At 41.7% G+C, this 15,296-nt stretch overlaps 1 protein-coding gene across 15 annotated transcripts in view; it reads left to right on the top strand.

Annotated features, from left to right (window-relative positions):
* The window catches only part of hspg2 (heparan sulfate proteoglycan 2), a 121,087-nt gene that overhangs the window by 98,464 nt on the left and 7,327 nt on the right, over positions 1 to 15,296 (top strand). For 13 of the 15 annotated variants that reach the window (XM_036008544.1, XM_031290583.2, XM_036008547.1 and 10 more), the window contains 22 exons: positions 925 to 1,068; positions 2,422 to 2,556; positions 2,666 to 2,847; positions 4,034 to 4,229; positions 4,484 to 4,663; positions 5,303 to 5,563; positions 6,002 to 6,164; positions 6,423 to 6,520; positions 6,608 to 6,874; positions 7,467 to 7,579; positions 7,739 to 7,886; positions 9,104 to 9,220; positions 9,423 to 9,440; positions 10,786 to 10,870; positions 10,961 to 11,105; positions 11,211 to 11,313; positions 11,432 to 11,541; positions 12,280 to 12,388; positions 12,528 to 12,626; positions 13,628 to 13,849; positions 13,999 to 14,243; positions 14,342 to 14,513. In XM_036008544.1, the coding sequence (XP_035864437.1) occupies positions 925 to 1,068; positions 2,422 to 2,556; positions 2,666 to 2,847; positions 4,034 to 4,229; positions 4,484 to 4,663; positions 5,303 to 5,563; positions 6,002 to 6,164; positions 6,423 to 6,520; positions 6,608 to 6,874; positions 7,467 to 7,579; positions 7,739 to 7,886; positions 9,104 to 9,220; positions 9,423 to 9,440; positions 10,786 to 10,870; positions 10,961 to 11,105; positions 11,211 to 11,313; positions 11,432 to 11,541; positions 12,280 to 12,388; positions 12,528 to 12,626; positions 13,628 to 13,849; positions 13,999 to 14,243; positions 14,342 to 14,513 (3,312 nt within the window). The remainder of the gene's footprint in view (positions 1 to 924; positions 1,069 to 2,421; positions 2,557 to 2,665; positions 2,848 to 4,033; positions 4,230 to 4,483; positions 4,664 to 5,302; positions 5,564 to 6,001; positions 6,165 to 6,422; positions 6,521 to 6,607; positions 6,875 to 7,466; positions 7,580 to 7,738; positions 7,887 to 9,103; positions 9,221 to 9,422; positions 9,441 to 10,785; positions 10,871 to 10,960; positions 11,106 to 11,210; positions 11,314 to 11,431; positions 11,542 to 12,279; positions 12,389 to 12,527; positions 12,627 to 13,627; positions 13,850 to 13,998; positions 14,244 to 14,341; positions 14,514 to 15,296) is intronic. The other 2 variants (XM_036008541.1, XM_031290589.2) reach the window with 1 other exon arrangement.

The following is a 15,296-nucleotide window of genomic DNA, read 5'->3' as shown; positions in this document are numbered from 1 at the left end:
TGGAGGACGATCCAGACACCCCGGGTTATAATTTGTCCCCCCTAATGTTGAAACAAACGTATTTGCTAGATAGGTGGAGATCTCAACCCTTGATGATGGCAGCATCAGTCAGAGGCTGGGAGAAACACATTCAGGGCAGGGCATTACATGGCAGGGTATTTTTCTCACACTAACACTGCCTTACTTCATGAATGGACTTTCCAGTTGTACTCTCCAGTGTAGTCCAGTGACCTCAGATTGATTGATTTTCCTCGCTACTGTCCCATGATCTCATCCTCACCCACTCCATCCTGGACTTCAGCGATGTTTGAGGCCTTTCACTGCTGCCAAGGAAGCACTTAGTCACATTGAATAGCAATTTGTTACTTCAGGTTTCTGTGAATAATAAGTCAGCTGAATGAAGTGAGATCATCACAGTCACATCACAGCAATGCTCAAATAGAATCTGTCAGGAGTTTAAAACGCTGGTTTCTGTCTGTCAAGTCTTTTTTAACTGTGTGCAGATTCCCCGCTTGAAAGGGATTTGATGCCCGAAGTTATGAACTGGATTTCACTCAACGACAAGACACTTTTTTGCCTCCTTTTATTTTAGCAGATTTAGTTCAGTTTCACAGTTCCATTTGCTTCATTGCTTCAGCCATTAGTTTGAAGGCCTTAGAATAATAGTATCTTTAGGTCTCAAGATGTTTAGATGTTTAGTAGTTTAGCCTCTAGGGGAAAACAAAGAGAGACACAATACACATATTACTGTAACCAAATATAAATTACAGAAAATTACATGTATCTGTAACCTTCCAACTCATAGTAACCTTTTTTTTTTTTTTTTGGAACCAAATAATTTACACATTTCATTACTTGAAAAATACAAATAATGCCCACTGCTGTAACAGTTGTTAGCTTGATACATTTGAACTCTGACTGCAGGTCTTCAGAGTCCAATCATTGCCATTGAGCCCCACAGCGCTGCAGTGCGTGTGGGGGAGTCGGCCAGCTTCAGGTGTAGGGTGTACAGCGGACAACAGCCTGTCAGACTGGAGTGGAAACTGGCCAGCAACCAGCCGCTACCAGGTAATAACCGCACACACACACACACACACACACACACATTGAGGAATAAACCTGCTCAATGACCTTATTGAGTTCTGATTTTATGATGTAATTATTCGCAAGCAATTACAGCTGCAACCCATGCATGAATTGCTCAACTGTTACTCCTGTGGTCATTTAATGACTCATTTAGAACTCAAATCCCTTTTCTCTAGACTTGCATTGACATTTTGCATCAGTTAAATATTGCATGTCATTAGTCTAGGCAAGGCAAGGCAGCTTTATTTATACAGCACATTTCAGCAACGAGGCTGCTTTACATAAACCATTAAAGAGCGGAGAAAGACAGATAAAAATATATAAACAGCTAAAATCGAATAACAGATAGGAACTACAAGAATACAAGTTACAGTGCAGTGTAATAAATGAACAAATATTTAAAGAAAGGCAGCATCAAAAAGAAAAGTTTTCAGCCTTGATTTAAAGGAACTGAGATTTGCAGTGGACCTGTAGTTTTCTGGGAGTTTGTTCCAGATATGTGGTGCACAAAAACTGAACGCTGCTTCTCCATGTTTAGTTCTGACTCTGTGGACAGAAAGCATAGCTGTCCCAGATGACCTGAGAGGTCTGGGTGGTTCATAATGTTGCAGCAGATCAGAAATGTATTTTGGCCCTAAACCATTCAGTGCTTTATAAACCAACAGAAGTATTTTGAAATCAATTATTTGAAGGACAGGAAGCCAGTGTATATACCTCAGAACTGGAATGAAATGATCCACTTTCTTGGTCTTAGTAGTCTATATTTGATGACATGAAGGCTCTTAAAGGCTTTTCTTCACCAAACATATCATTTTTCCCATGTCAGATTTGCCCCCTCACACTTTGGCTTACTTCAGCTTAGTTTTTCTGACACTTTATACCCCTAACTTTGAATATCTTCAAGGGGTGTCTTAGACCCAAGATTGAGAACTACTCAACAGGTTAAAGGGCTACTTCAGCGATTTAGTTTTGCTCTTCCATAAAATTAGGGGTGCTGAAAATACACAAAAACAGTGGATGAATGGCATCTTTTATTAGACTGCTCCTGCCTCCTAAATGCCAACTTTTTTCAAACCTCACCTTCCAGTTTGTAATGCAGACATTCTGGCCGAGACAAGCGTTATGACATCATCAGGGTTATTTAAAAAAAAAAAATTAAATTAATTAGAGCTCCCTCCAGAGCCACAGATGACACATACAACTATTTATGCTTTGAAGTGCCTACCATGATGGGTACACTATAAAAAAGTAGAATGTATAAAATCAGTAGACTGCCCCTTTAAATTGCAGCCTCTGCAGCAGGTCTAATATTTAATTTGCTCCTCTGTTCTGCAGATAATGTTAAAGTTGGCAATGATGGTTCTGTTGTCACCATTACCAATGCCCGCCCTATGAATCATGGTGCCTACCGTTGTGTGGCGAGCAACCCGTTTGGCATCACCCACACCATTGTGTCTTTGATTGTCAAAGGTAAGCCACATTTCAGTCATCACACACTCATAAAACTCTAAGTGAGGGGTTCCCTCTAGTGGCTGATCCGATACAGAGTTATACCAGTATTTTGTATCTGTGCCCCCAGAGTCTCCTGTGGCCACTGTCACTCCTGTTGGCCCTATGCATGTCAGGGTGGGCGAACCCATTAACCTGGAATGCCAGGCGTCAGGAGAGCCCCGCCCCTCAGTCTCATGGCACAGGCTGGACAGCAACCGCAAGACCATGCTGAGCAGTCCTGTGCCCATGGAGTCCAATGCAGTCATGCAGGTACTGGTACTGTTATATGTATGTATGTCTGATAACACATCAACATCTGTAGAACAGTTTAAGTTATACAGCTTCTTCTGTGTTGCTATTTAAAGACTCTGCATCAAAGTCAATGTTTGAAATCACATTTGTTCCATTCTGAATTTGTGTATATTTGTATGGAGAGATCAAAGACTGTAAAATTAGTGGACGTAGCATCCGTGACGTCACCCATTGGTTTGTGGACTGCCGTTTTGAAGCCTAGAGTTTGGCGTTACGGGCGTTGCCATCTTGGTTTTTTGCAACCTGATATAACAATTTTTGACAAGAGGGTGGAGCTGGGGAGGATGACACGGCCAAGCCAGTGTTGTTTGTGGTTGCAATAGCGCTAAGTTAAACACTAAAGGGGGAAAATCCCTGTTTGTTTTTTTAACCTTTCTGAAGCGATCCAGCGGCGATTTAGTGATGGGTAAACATGGACCTCTGGGTACTCATCATAGACTTAAGTATCTGTTGTTGTTTTTAAATGTGCTTTATAAGTAAATTTGGATTGGATTGGATTCATCTGCATGTACGGCAGTACAGAAATTCGTCAAACTTTCCCTTTAAGTTACCAGCTAACGCTAGCAGTAGCTAGCTAGCTTGTTTGGCATAACGCTGAATATAAAATTTTTAGGCGACCTAATGTTCCAATTAACTTTGAAGTAAAAAACACACAGTGAGAGGGTCAACGTTTAACATGATATTGACATGGACAACACCCAAAAACAAGTTCAGGTCTGTTTAAATGTACACAGGGCCTTGGTTAGCATTGCTAAGCCTCTCTTATGATTGACAGGTTGACGTGTAGCCACGCCTCTAAAGCATCCCCTGCTTTTATTTTAAAATAAATGGGACCATAATTGACAAAATGGACATCATGCTGTATTGAAGAGGACTTTAAAGTAGCAATTGAGGCCATTAATTCATAATGAAGAGGTTTATTAAGGTAATAAATAAAGTGAAAAGTAGGTGTCATTTCCCCATGGACTTCCATAGAATCTGACTTCTTTTTGGAGCCAGTGGAGTCGTCCCCTGCTGGAAATGAGATAGAATGCAGCTCTAAGGCACTTCCCCATTGGCTTCACTTTTCAGACCTGTAAGCTTCGTCCATTTTATGGGTGAGACCGTTTATGGGTGAGATTTATCCTTTTTTCCTCTTGCGCAGATACTCGTGGCACGTCCAGAAGACAGTGGCACATATGTATGCACAGCTCGCAACAACGAAGGCACTACTGAGACCAAGGTGGAGGTCATTGTTGAGGGAGGCTCTCAAGTACCCACAGTGCCCAGGGCCTCTGTTCCTGAGCCGCTGATGATTGTGGTGGAGGGACAGACTGCCACGCTGCGCTGTGAGGCCCACGGTAATGATGGCACAAAAAAAATCTCATTTATACAGCTGGAATTCACCTGAAGCAATTTTTATGTTTTGTCTTTTCTGTGGCACTTTTTACGTTGCATCACCGTACCAAAGACAGTCTAAAGAAATCCCTACACCATCTTTTTTTATTGCACGTGAACTCCATAAGAATAATAATGTTTTGTTTTGTTAAAATTGGCATTTTAAAATTAGCCCAGCATAGAACTTGTGTTTTTGTTCTCCAATTTGCTTTTCTAGGTGTCCCGTCCCCGACGATCACCTGGACCAAGCTGCGGTCTCCTCTGCCTTGGAGACACAAGATGGTGAACAACAGCTTGGTGCTGCCCACAGTGGGCCGCCAAGACTCTGGAGAATACATCTGCACTGCCACTAACAACATGGGCACCACTGAAGTCACCATCATGCTAGATGTAGAGAGTGAGTTTTGTGGTTTTGTTGTTTGCTGTCATTTTATTTTAACGTATTAATTTTGTTTTACTCTGCTTTAAGTGGATCATGGACTTACAGTAATATACTGTACAGTCAATAGAAATCCAGTCTCGCAGTGCCAGATCTTCCTCCACAGCGCTACGGGGGGAAGGTCTGGCTAGTCCACACAGCATTCTGGGATAGCAGAAAAACGGGCTCTGGTTTATTGGCATTTCTTTAAACCAATCACAATCGTCTTGGGCGGCGCTAAGCGCCGGACACAATGACGGTGCCGCTGCAAAATAGCCTCGGGAAGGAACTTGTTTTGGTGGAACGTGCTCGCTCAAAAGTTGTTGTTGAGAAAACTCGGATTGGACAGATAGTCTAGCTAGCTGTCTGGATTTACCCTGCAGAGATCTGAGGAGCAGTTAACCATAGTCCTCATAAATCCACCGGAGTTTATAATGCTGACACAAAGAACGTGGAAGGTAACAGATACTCAGCCGACAATAAGGGACATACAGTGGAATTTCCGGCAGCACCTGAACAATTCCGAAAATGAAACGTCGTCGATATAGTGTTTTTGCAATTTATACTATCTCTTGAAAAAACATGTAAACTTGGTAACTTTTTTCCTCCTATGCCTAGCCCCTCCTTACGCCACTTCTGTGCCTGACGATGTGGCTGTGCGAGTCGGGGAGGTGATCAGGTTGCAGTGCCTGGCTCATGGCACTCCTCCTCTGACCTACACTTGGACCAAGCTGGATGGAAACCTGCCCCCGAGGGCCCAGGTTAGCGGCGGGGATCTCCAGATCAACCTGGCTACCGCCGAGGATGCTGGCAGCTATAAGTGCGTGGCCAGCAACAAAGTAGCCAAAAGCGAAGTGATCGCTAAAGTCACAGTCAGATGTAAGTTTGCTGATAATATAATGATTTGACAAGTTGTGACATGTTATAGATAATAAATAGCTCAACAGGGGACCTTAACTAATTTTCACATAATCCACCACCACCCCTTTACTCACTTTACTCATGGAACTAATCTGCACTCATTTTTTTTTGTTTTTGTTATAAAAATTGCAAATTATGTTCCAAAGATTCGCAAGGAGACAAGCTGAAATTTGCAGCTACTTGTACTACTCTATTACTTGCAAGTAGTTGCAAGTTTCAACTCGTCTTCGTCACATTAATGTCAACTTTACATTAGAGACTGATACGCACTACATATGCGCAAAAATACTTTTTCTCTCCTACAGGTGTAGATAGTCAGCAAATGTTGATCTCAACATTAAAAGTTATTTGTGAAGAGCAAGACCTATATCATGTCTCTTTCCTCCCCCTCTGTAGCCCCCTTGGCAGTGCGTGTATCACCCCAGGTTGAAGTAAAGGCCCAGGGCAGTGCTGTGGAGTTCACCTGTTCAGCAGCAGGCGGCATAGAAACCAAAATTGAGTGGCTGAAGGAAGGAGGAGCCCTGCCACCGAACCACCATATCAAGGATGGGGTGCTCAGGTGACTCATACTCATACACACACCATATGTTGGTTTGTTGAAAGCATACAAAAATACCAGATTAAAAAACAGCTCTAAATGTATCGATATGTAGGACCCAACTGCCAGAATTGCATTACCCATTAACGGCAATAATGACTCATCAGTTTCCCTTGTATTTAAAACATTCAAATCCACTGATAGAAATGCACTGATAGGGTAAGAAAAAATCCTAACCACAGCTTGTTTTCATGTGTTTAATTTAATGTCTCTCTGTAGGATTGAGAACCTTGAGCAGAGCAACGAAGGCGTGTATATCTGCAGAGCCAGCAGTGTGTATGGTCAGGCCCAGGATACTGCTAGGTTGACCATCCAAGGTCCGTTACATTCACTGCAAATATACCAGTATGTACCCTGCTTCACCAAAGCCGAACTAACTGCTCCTTTACCCTTCTTTACCACAGCCCTGCCAAAGGTGATGATCAACGTGCGTACCTCAGTGCAGACCGTGATGATAGGGAACTCGGTGGAGTTTGAGTGCCAGGCTGTTGGCGACCCAGAGCCCACAGTTAAGTGGAGCAAAGTGGGCGGCTCTCTGCCCGCTCACATCATGGTGAAGGGCGGCATGCTGAGGATCGATCAGGTGACGGAGGCCGACGCCGGGCAGTACCGCTGCACGGCCACCAACGACGTAGGCTCGGTACAGTCCCAGGTGGTCCTTCACGTCCAGTGTGAGTGCACGAGAGTGCTTTTAACCCTCGTGTTGTCTTCCCGTCGACCATGCAACTTTTTGTTTTTCTGGGTCAGAATTTAAACTTTTTTTTCAACATTTTGGTCATCTTTTTCAACACTATTGTTACTTTTCCCAATGTTTTGAAGTTTTTTGTCCTTTTTACCGATGTTTTCGTTGATTTTTTTCTGCGCTTTTTTGACATTTTAGTTGTTTTTTTCCAGTTTTTGAAAATTTTTCTGACAATTTTGTCACTTTTTTCAAGGTTCTTTTACAAAATATAAATTCAAATGCTACAAAATTGAATGAAACACCCAAATTCAATGAAAGTAGTAAACTGATTGTTTATTTTACTCGTGAAGATCGATGTATGGAATCATCCACGTTATTTCTTTTGACAATTTGGTTGATGGAAACCACGAATTATTGCTATAGAAACTTTTTGAAAATGGGTCAAATTTGATCCGAGGACAACAGGAGGGTTAAACACATTATTTTCCTTCCATTACACACACAGAAGTGCATGCACATGAACATACACTGATGCATTGTGCTGGCACCACCTCATTTGAACCCTCTTCCTGTTTGCACAGCCCTTCCTCAAATTGCTGCGCTGCCTGAAACTAAGGAGGTCACAGTTGGGTCTGATGCAGTCCTGCCCTGTGTGGCTACAGGATACCCTGTACCTGAGATCAAATGGTCCAAGGTAACCAAGATATTTCTGTAATTCAGTGTGTTTAGGAACTCTTTTGAATACTCTATGATGTCTGTAGTCTATAAATCTTTTTTGAAGAGAGTAAACGTTTTGCTGATGCTAAAATCATCAAAATACTGACTGTGTCACCGTGTCTCTTTCTGTACCTAGGTGGAAGGAGAGCTTCCCCCTAAGTGTTTCCAGGAAGTCAACGCGCTGACAGTTCCTCGGGTCACCCACGAGGATTCTGGGACATATGTCTGCACTGCCTCTAACAAACAGGGAAAAGTGGAAGCCTTTACTACACTTGAAGTGCACGGTTAGTCCGCGGAGTTGGAAATTCTTTATTAGAAATAACCCCTTGAGATGTAGCATCTCGTTTTTCGAGGGGGTCCTTAGCGACATAAATACACAGTGCAATCACAATTAGACACAGCAGTTAACAAAACCACAACGACAGCCACAAACAAACAAAGACAGAGAAAATGTTTTAAAAAAAAAAGGAGGAAAAGAAAAAAAGCATCAGGATCAGGCAATTATATTCAAGTTCGAGGCAGAGCAAGAATTAAATTGGATATTAGTAATAATATTGGAAGTGGTGGTTACAGTGTTAGCATGTTGTTGTAGAGGTGTTATGGACATGTACAGTTGGTTCTGTAATAAGAAGACAGGGCATTTTTAAAGGAGTGGAGAGGTTAAATGGATTAAATGTTTACAGGTAGGTTATTCCAATGCAAGGGGGCTTTAAACATAAAGGTTGTAGAGGTAGATACACAGGAACAGAAAAAAAGAAGCTGTGTAGAGTATCTCAAATGAGCTGTTTTAGATAAATAGGGTAATTGAAAAGGAGTGCATTGTACTGTAGGAAGGAATGTTAACCCTTGTGTTGTCTTTGGGTCAAATTTGACCCATTTTCTAAATGTCTATATCAGAAATATTTCTTTTTAACTTCCTAATTTTAATTAACCAAAAATAACATGGATGACTCCATACAACGTGCTTCGCAAGTACAACAAAAGATCGGATCTCTTAATTTCATTGAATTTGGGGTGTTTTGTTAAATTTTTTTAGCATTTGAAAAAGAAATTGAAACGTTTCGAAACAGTATCCCAACTGAACGTTGACATATACCAGTCTGTGATTATCCTTCCTTCAATATTAGTCTAAATAGTTCATAATTTCTGCTTTTTTAACTCAAGGATTAGGTATAATTTCCTATAAATTATGTTTATTGACCATGAATTCCAAAAATAAGTGTAAAACTAGTAATAAGTTGATGTTAGTGGTGTTTATACATGGTAGTGAAAAGAAGTGTAAAACGGCAACAACACAAAAAAGTGCCAAAAACATTGAAAAAAGCACCGAAAGTGTTGAAAAAAGGGACAAAAACGTCAGGAAAAGTGTGGATTTTTTTTTGTTTTGGCCCAGGAGGACGACAAGTGCATGGTCCAATGGAAGACAACACAAGGGTTAATAAATACATGAAAGAATGATTTTGACTGCATCTAACTATGAGATTATGTGCTTTTTTTTCAGAGAGAGTGATGCCATACTTTGCTCAGGAACCTGTGTCCTACCTCACCCTGCCCACCATCAAAAATGCCTACAAGGCTTTCAGCATTAAGATCAACTTCAGGCCTGATAATGTGGATGGTAAGGAAGTACAACCTTAAATTTGCTTCACAGTTAAATTGTATAGTTTATTATTTCACAATTTTCTTTGTGTGTCAAATCTTTCAGAGTGGTAATGTTACTATGATTGTCATATTTCCTCATGTATAATTTCACTGCGTCTTCTGTCCCTTCCCTCTCTTCCTCCCCTCTTCCTCTCACCCTGCGTGGTGGTGGTGGGAAGGTCTCATATTGTACGCTGGTGAGTCTCAGTGCTGGAGAACCACAGGAAACTCCAGACTGTTGATGATGATGTTGGCAGTACTGCTTTTTTGCCTCTGTCATTCTTTCACATAATGCATCCAGCTCAGAGCTGATTTAGGAGCTGTGAAAGACATGCAAGAAGATGGAGCATGGCCTATGTTTTCGTACAGGCTTTTTTTCAGTCATGATCACAAAACCACATCATAGCTTGGTTACAAATCTACTTTTACTGCCTACACAGCAGGACTGCTGCTTAAAATCCCAGTTCTTGTATGCTAGAAGTGTTAAATGCAATGCTGCACACATATTTCTGTAGGTGTTCTTTTATTTAGACATCACTGCAGTTTTGAAAGAGCCACAGTTAGTCAAATTGCCTTTGCAAAGAAATATGGTTCCTTTTAACCTACCCACAGTTGGTGCCGGATGTGTGGGGACACGACAGCATTGACACATTACAATAAAATGTTTGGAAAATCAAAGGAAAATATACGGCTGTTATTTCTTATATTGGCTGGCGACTTATTTGTGCCTGCCTGTTTGGATTTTTGCTATCTCAGCACATCCCACGCATCAGGTATCAAACTGAAACAAACAAGCTACAAATGTATTGCAAAAGCTATTTGAACACGCTTGACTCCTAAAATGTATAAATGTGTGATACAAACATCTACAGCATATGTGTATGTGTAAACTTACCTTACACTTGAACAACTTTGTGTTGCACATTAATGCATTCTACTCGCTCTCAATCAGTCATTTTCACAACTATCAGAGATGATGTAGATGGACATCTAAGAGGGCATGTTCCCACTTCCCCATGAGTCTCTGTGGCTCATGTAAAGCATGTGTTCCTGGCATGTGGATACAGAAAAAAAGAGGACTGATAGTATGGTGTGACTGGTTGCACTCGGCAGCCCAGTGATGCCCAGATATGATGGCAGGTCCTAACCTGGCTTTGGTTGGCTTTAAACTTGCCTCACCATAGCATGCTGCTTTACCATCCAGCTTTCAAATAGTTTACCTTGTTTATAAATGACTCCATTGCAAACAGTGTCCATCCTAACAAGTCACTTACTCTCATATTTAGTCTCAAATCTTGGTTTTCCTGAGTGAATAATTCTACTAATGGGATCAGATGGTTATTTCAGGAATGTTAAAGCGAGGCAAAGCTGAAGAAGGGAAATTGTTGCAAAAAAACAATTCTTGAAATAACTGGAAGATTCCCCCTGTTTAAAATAAAACTACTAGATTGTTTTGACTTATTGAGATGGATATTATTGTAGGGTATGCATTCATGAATAAGTTTATACAGGTTCTCACTCATACCTGTTTTTGTGGTGTAGGTATGATCCTCTACAACGGCCAGAGAAGGACCACAGGAGCAGACTTTATCTCTCTGGGACTTGTGGGCGGCCGCTTAGAGTTCAGGTCAGTTTGTACTGATCTTAAAAGTACTTCTAATTGGCTAAAAAATACAGCACAATGATCTTGTTGATAATAATTCTGATGCTGTCTCAGGTTTGACGTGGGCTCCGGCATGGCCTCCATACGCGACCCTAACCCAGTCAAACTGGGAGAGTTTCACACAGTTGAGCTGTATCGCAACCACACTTTGGGCTATATCATTGTAGACGGAGGGGAGCCCATCAACGGCAGCTCACAGGTACTTCTGTCAATGGGAATGTAACTCTCACTGTCACATAATGTGCATTTGATCTATTAAAGTAATTTAATATGTTTTTCATATGTGCACATTCCCTTTCCTCAGGGCAAGTTCCAGGGCCTGGATTTGAATGAGGAGCTGCATGTGGGTGGTTACCCCAACTACACAGTCCTCGCCAAAACTGCTGGAATCAAGACTGGTTTTGTTGGTAAGACATCACTCTGTTTACGCCATGACAGGAAATATAGGATGGAGAAAAAGTCCTCTTGGCTTGTGGACTTGTCCTTATTTCATATTTAATCATTAATTAATATTTCATCATATAGGCTGTATCCGTCAGCTGGTCATCCAAGGTGAGGAGGTTATCTTTAAAGACCTTGACCGCAGCTCTACTGGTGTCACAAACTGCCCCACCTGCAAAGACCACCCATGCCAGGTCAGTTACCTCCATCCACTGAAATATCGGTTACACTTTACTTGAAGGTATCTACATAAGAGTGACATGACACTGTCATGAACGTGTCATAAACATTATAAACAAGTCATAAACGTTTATGACATAATACTTCTTTTAGTACGTGTCATTCGGTTTTTGTCATGACAAGTTATGGTTAGGGTTAGATTTAGGGTTAGGGTTCATGTGTCATGACAGTGTTATGTGTTCATGACAGTGTCATGTCACTCTTATGTAGATACCTTCAAGTAAAGTGTTACTGAAGTATTTGTAGGATTTGGTCTGTTTAATTCCATAATATCCAGTTAAAGGTCCCATATAATGCTCATTTTCAGGTTAATACTTTTATTTAGGGTTTCTATTAGAACATGTTTACATGCTTTAATGTTCAAAAAACACATTATGTTTCTCATACTGTCCTTCAGTCAGAAAAGCTACATTTTAGCGCCTGTCTCTTTAACCCCCCTGTCTCTTTAACCACGTTCAATGGGGCACGTTTAATCTTAAAACATATAGTTGTGACCTCGCAACTGTACAGAAGTCCTGACGGCTCGTTTAAAGGCACAGTTTCTGAATATGGGCTGCGTGTATTTCTCTGAGCGTTTTGATACTTTCACAGTTTATTTTATTGCACCTAAACCTGCTTTATAATGCAAAAGACATGGGAATCTCACTTTTTACAATATGGGACCTTTAATTTTTTTCCATATCATTATTCAGAATGGAGGGAAGTGTGAGGACTCAGAAGCCAGCTTGTATAAGTGCGGCTGCCCCAGAGGATTCACAGGCAGCAACTGCCAGCACCACTCATCACTGCACTGTCACTCAGGTACATGTGGATCTCCGCCTGACTACACAAATAAATACCTGGTATAAGTACCTGGATGTTGCTACAGTGTCAACTCAATAACAGTGCAATAGTATTACTATTTAATAATTGTGACTGTTTGTGACCTAAATTCCCACAGAGGCCTGCGGACCAGACGCCACTTGCATCAACCGCCAAAATGGCCTGGGCTATGACTGCCGCTGCCATCTTGGCAAGTTTGGAAACAAATGCATGGATGGTAAGACAGAAAGTTACTCTAATCTCCTATACAAACAATATTCCAAGTATTGTGTGAGGATATACTGTACAATATTGGTATAGATATTTTTTCCTTCAAAATATCCTTCAAGAACTGCCACTGTTAAAGCAGATTGGGAAAAAGATGGGTAAGTACATGTGAAATGGCCTATGGGACGAGAGTTTAGCATATGTTTATCTACACGTGCTCCATAAACGCACGTTACTGTTACTAGATAGGTTACATTATTCCAAAGAAAAATTGCCTTTTTTTCCTGTCGTTTTTGTTATTTTGTTTAGGGTGCATTCACTCCAAAAATCAGATCCGGAGATTTACCCCCCAACGAAGCACAAGTAGATTTTATATTTCACAATTAGCCTACTGTTTTCCGTCAGATCGTGTATAGATCTCGGCGTTTTTCGACAGCACTTGAAGGCAACTTCATTTCACAGAGAAAGAGACGAGCGGGACGTAGCGAGTGCTTTGTGGTTGCAGGAAACATTCAGCCGTTACACAAACTCCTGGGCAGTTCAGTGCTTGTGTTTCGTTTTTTTACCCACATAGTGTTTTAAAACATTCTTGTGGCAGCGATAGAGGCAGTGATGTTTCCTGTTCACTGTACGGGATTCTCACACCGCCTCAAACCATAGCCCTAAACACGCTGACAAGTCTGATCTCCGGTTACATGATTGGCCACCGCAGCGTGACGTTGGGATGCGTTTCTCCAAACGTGAGTCGGTCTCAACTTTTCACTGCAGGCCCACTGCGTCTTTTTGAGTGTCCCCCCCTGTGGCAATCCTCGCCGCAGCCTAAACGCACTACCCCCAATTCAAAATGAATGGAAACACCTGCGTTTTTTGCCGGACCGTCGAACAGCCAACGCAGGCTGTCTGAACGCAGCCTTATACAAAAAAGGAGTACTGTGATAACAATTTTGCAACTTTGATATTTTGAAAATAAAGCTTCATAATAAAAAAAATATCCTTGTTCAATTTAACTAGGGGAACTGGTGACCACTCCACTGTTTGATGGTGAGGAGTCATACATAGCCTATCCGCCCCTGACCAACGTCCACGATGACCTGCGTGTTGAGCTGGAGTTCAAGCCCCTGGAAAGAGACGGCCTGATGTTTTTCTGTGGAGGGAAGAAAATGAAGGTGGAGGACTTTGTTGCCATCTCCATGGTAGAGGGACATGTAGAGTTCAGATTTGAACTGGGCACAGGTAAAGGATCAACACAAATCTTCGTCATCATTTTGATAAATGTATGAATACATTTGTCCTTAAAATAATACCTTTTCTGTTTCATAAATTAACATTATGAAGGTTTTTTGGTGAGTTAGATTGTAAATTGATTCTGCTTTGATTTCCAGGCCAAGCAATCCTTCTCAGTTCAGAGCCAGTCTCTCTGGGCCAGTGGCACAGAGTTGTGGCCGAGCGAAACAAGAAGGCCGGTCACCTGAAAGTCGATCATGGACCAGTGGAGAGGAAGACGTCTCCAGGAAGTACCCAGGGCCTCAATATCCACACCCCCATGTACCTGGGAGGAGTCCCCAGCATGGACATCCTGCCGAAGCCCGCCAATGTCAGCGAACTGTTTAAGGGCTGTATAGGAGAGGTGAGTTCTCTCTGCGCGAAAAAAATAGAAGAAAAAAAGAAAACGTAATGTTTTTTCGGTTTGTGGTAGCCAAAAGTGTGTCTGCGCTCCCTGCTTAGGTTGCCATCAACAACAAGAAGGTGGATCTGTCCTACAGCTTCACAGAAAGCAGATCTATCCGCAAGTGTGTGGACAACAGCCCCTGTGACCGCCGGCCCTGCCTGAATGGTGGTCACTGCATGTCGAATGTTGAATATGAGTACCAATGCCTCTGTAAGGATGGATTTGAAGGTTAGTGCTCATGCTCACAGTTTGCTAAAACACTGGAATAGCATGTGTCAGATCTTCCCAGAATTCCAGGCAACATTTACAACTATAATCTTTCTACATTGTTTGTTATTATTTGCATCACAGTTCTGGATTCTGTTGCACAATCTGGACTGCATTTGTGTTTTCTGCCCATTATTCACTATTCAGAGCTGTGCTTTGTCTAAGGCGACCTCCTTACCTTTAAACTATGCTCATCAGCTTCTAGGAAATCCAACTTGTGGGTGCATCAGGATATAAAATCTGGTTAAAAATCTCTTTAAACAGATCTGCTCCTTGAAAAATATCTGAATTGTTAAAATTGGTCAAACCCACCTCTGTCTAATTGCAGCGACGCAGGTTCAATTCAGCCCAAGACCATTTGTTCTAGGAAATGGGTCAATCCTAAGCGGGATAGATAAGCACATAAGAAGTTGGCTGCAGACTAGTTTAATGATAGCCAGACAGATTATTCTAAGAGGATGGAGGAATGAAGGGGTGCCGTCAATCCAGGAGTGGGCCTGTGAGATAGCTAGAGTGGCAGCATTTAAAAAAAAAAGACAAATAAACAGTTTGCAAGATTGAATGTTTACAATAGAAAATAGGGAAAGTACTTAAAGGACAATTCCAGCGCAAAATGAACATAGGGGTTAATAACACATGGGTACCGAGTCAACCGTTCTCTCGGATATGTTTTCATGCTAATCGAATGTGACCAGTTTTAGCACAAACCGCTAATTAGCTTGTACCGCTAATAGTCGGGGCACT

This window comes from Sander lucioperca, chromosome 12 (assembly GCF_008315115.2).
Source record: "Sander lucioperca isolate FBNREF2018 chromosome 12, SLUC_FBN_1.2, whole genome shotgun sequence".
Lineage (NCBI taxonomy): Eukaryota > Metazoa > Chordata > Actinopteri > Perciformes > Percidae > Sander > Sander lucioperca.
The sequence above is the reverse complement of the archived record's forward strand: the minus strand, read 5'-3'. Positions and strand labels throughout refer to the sequence as shown.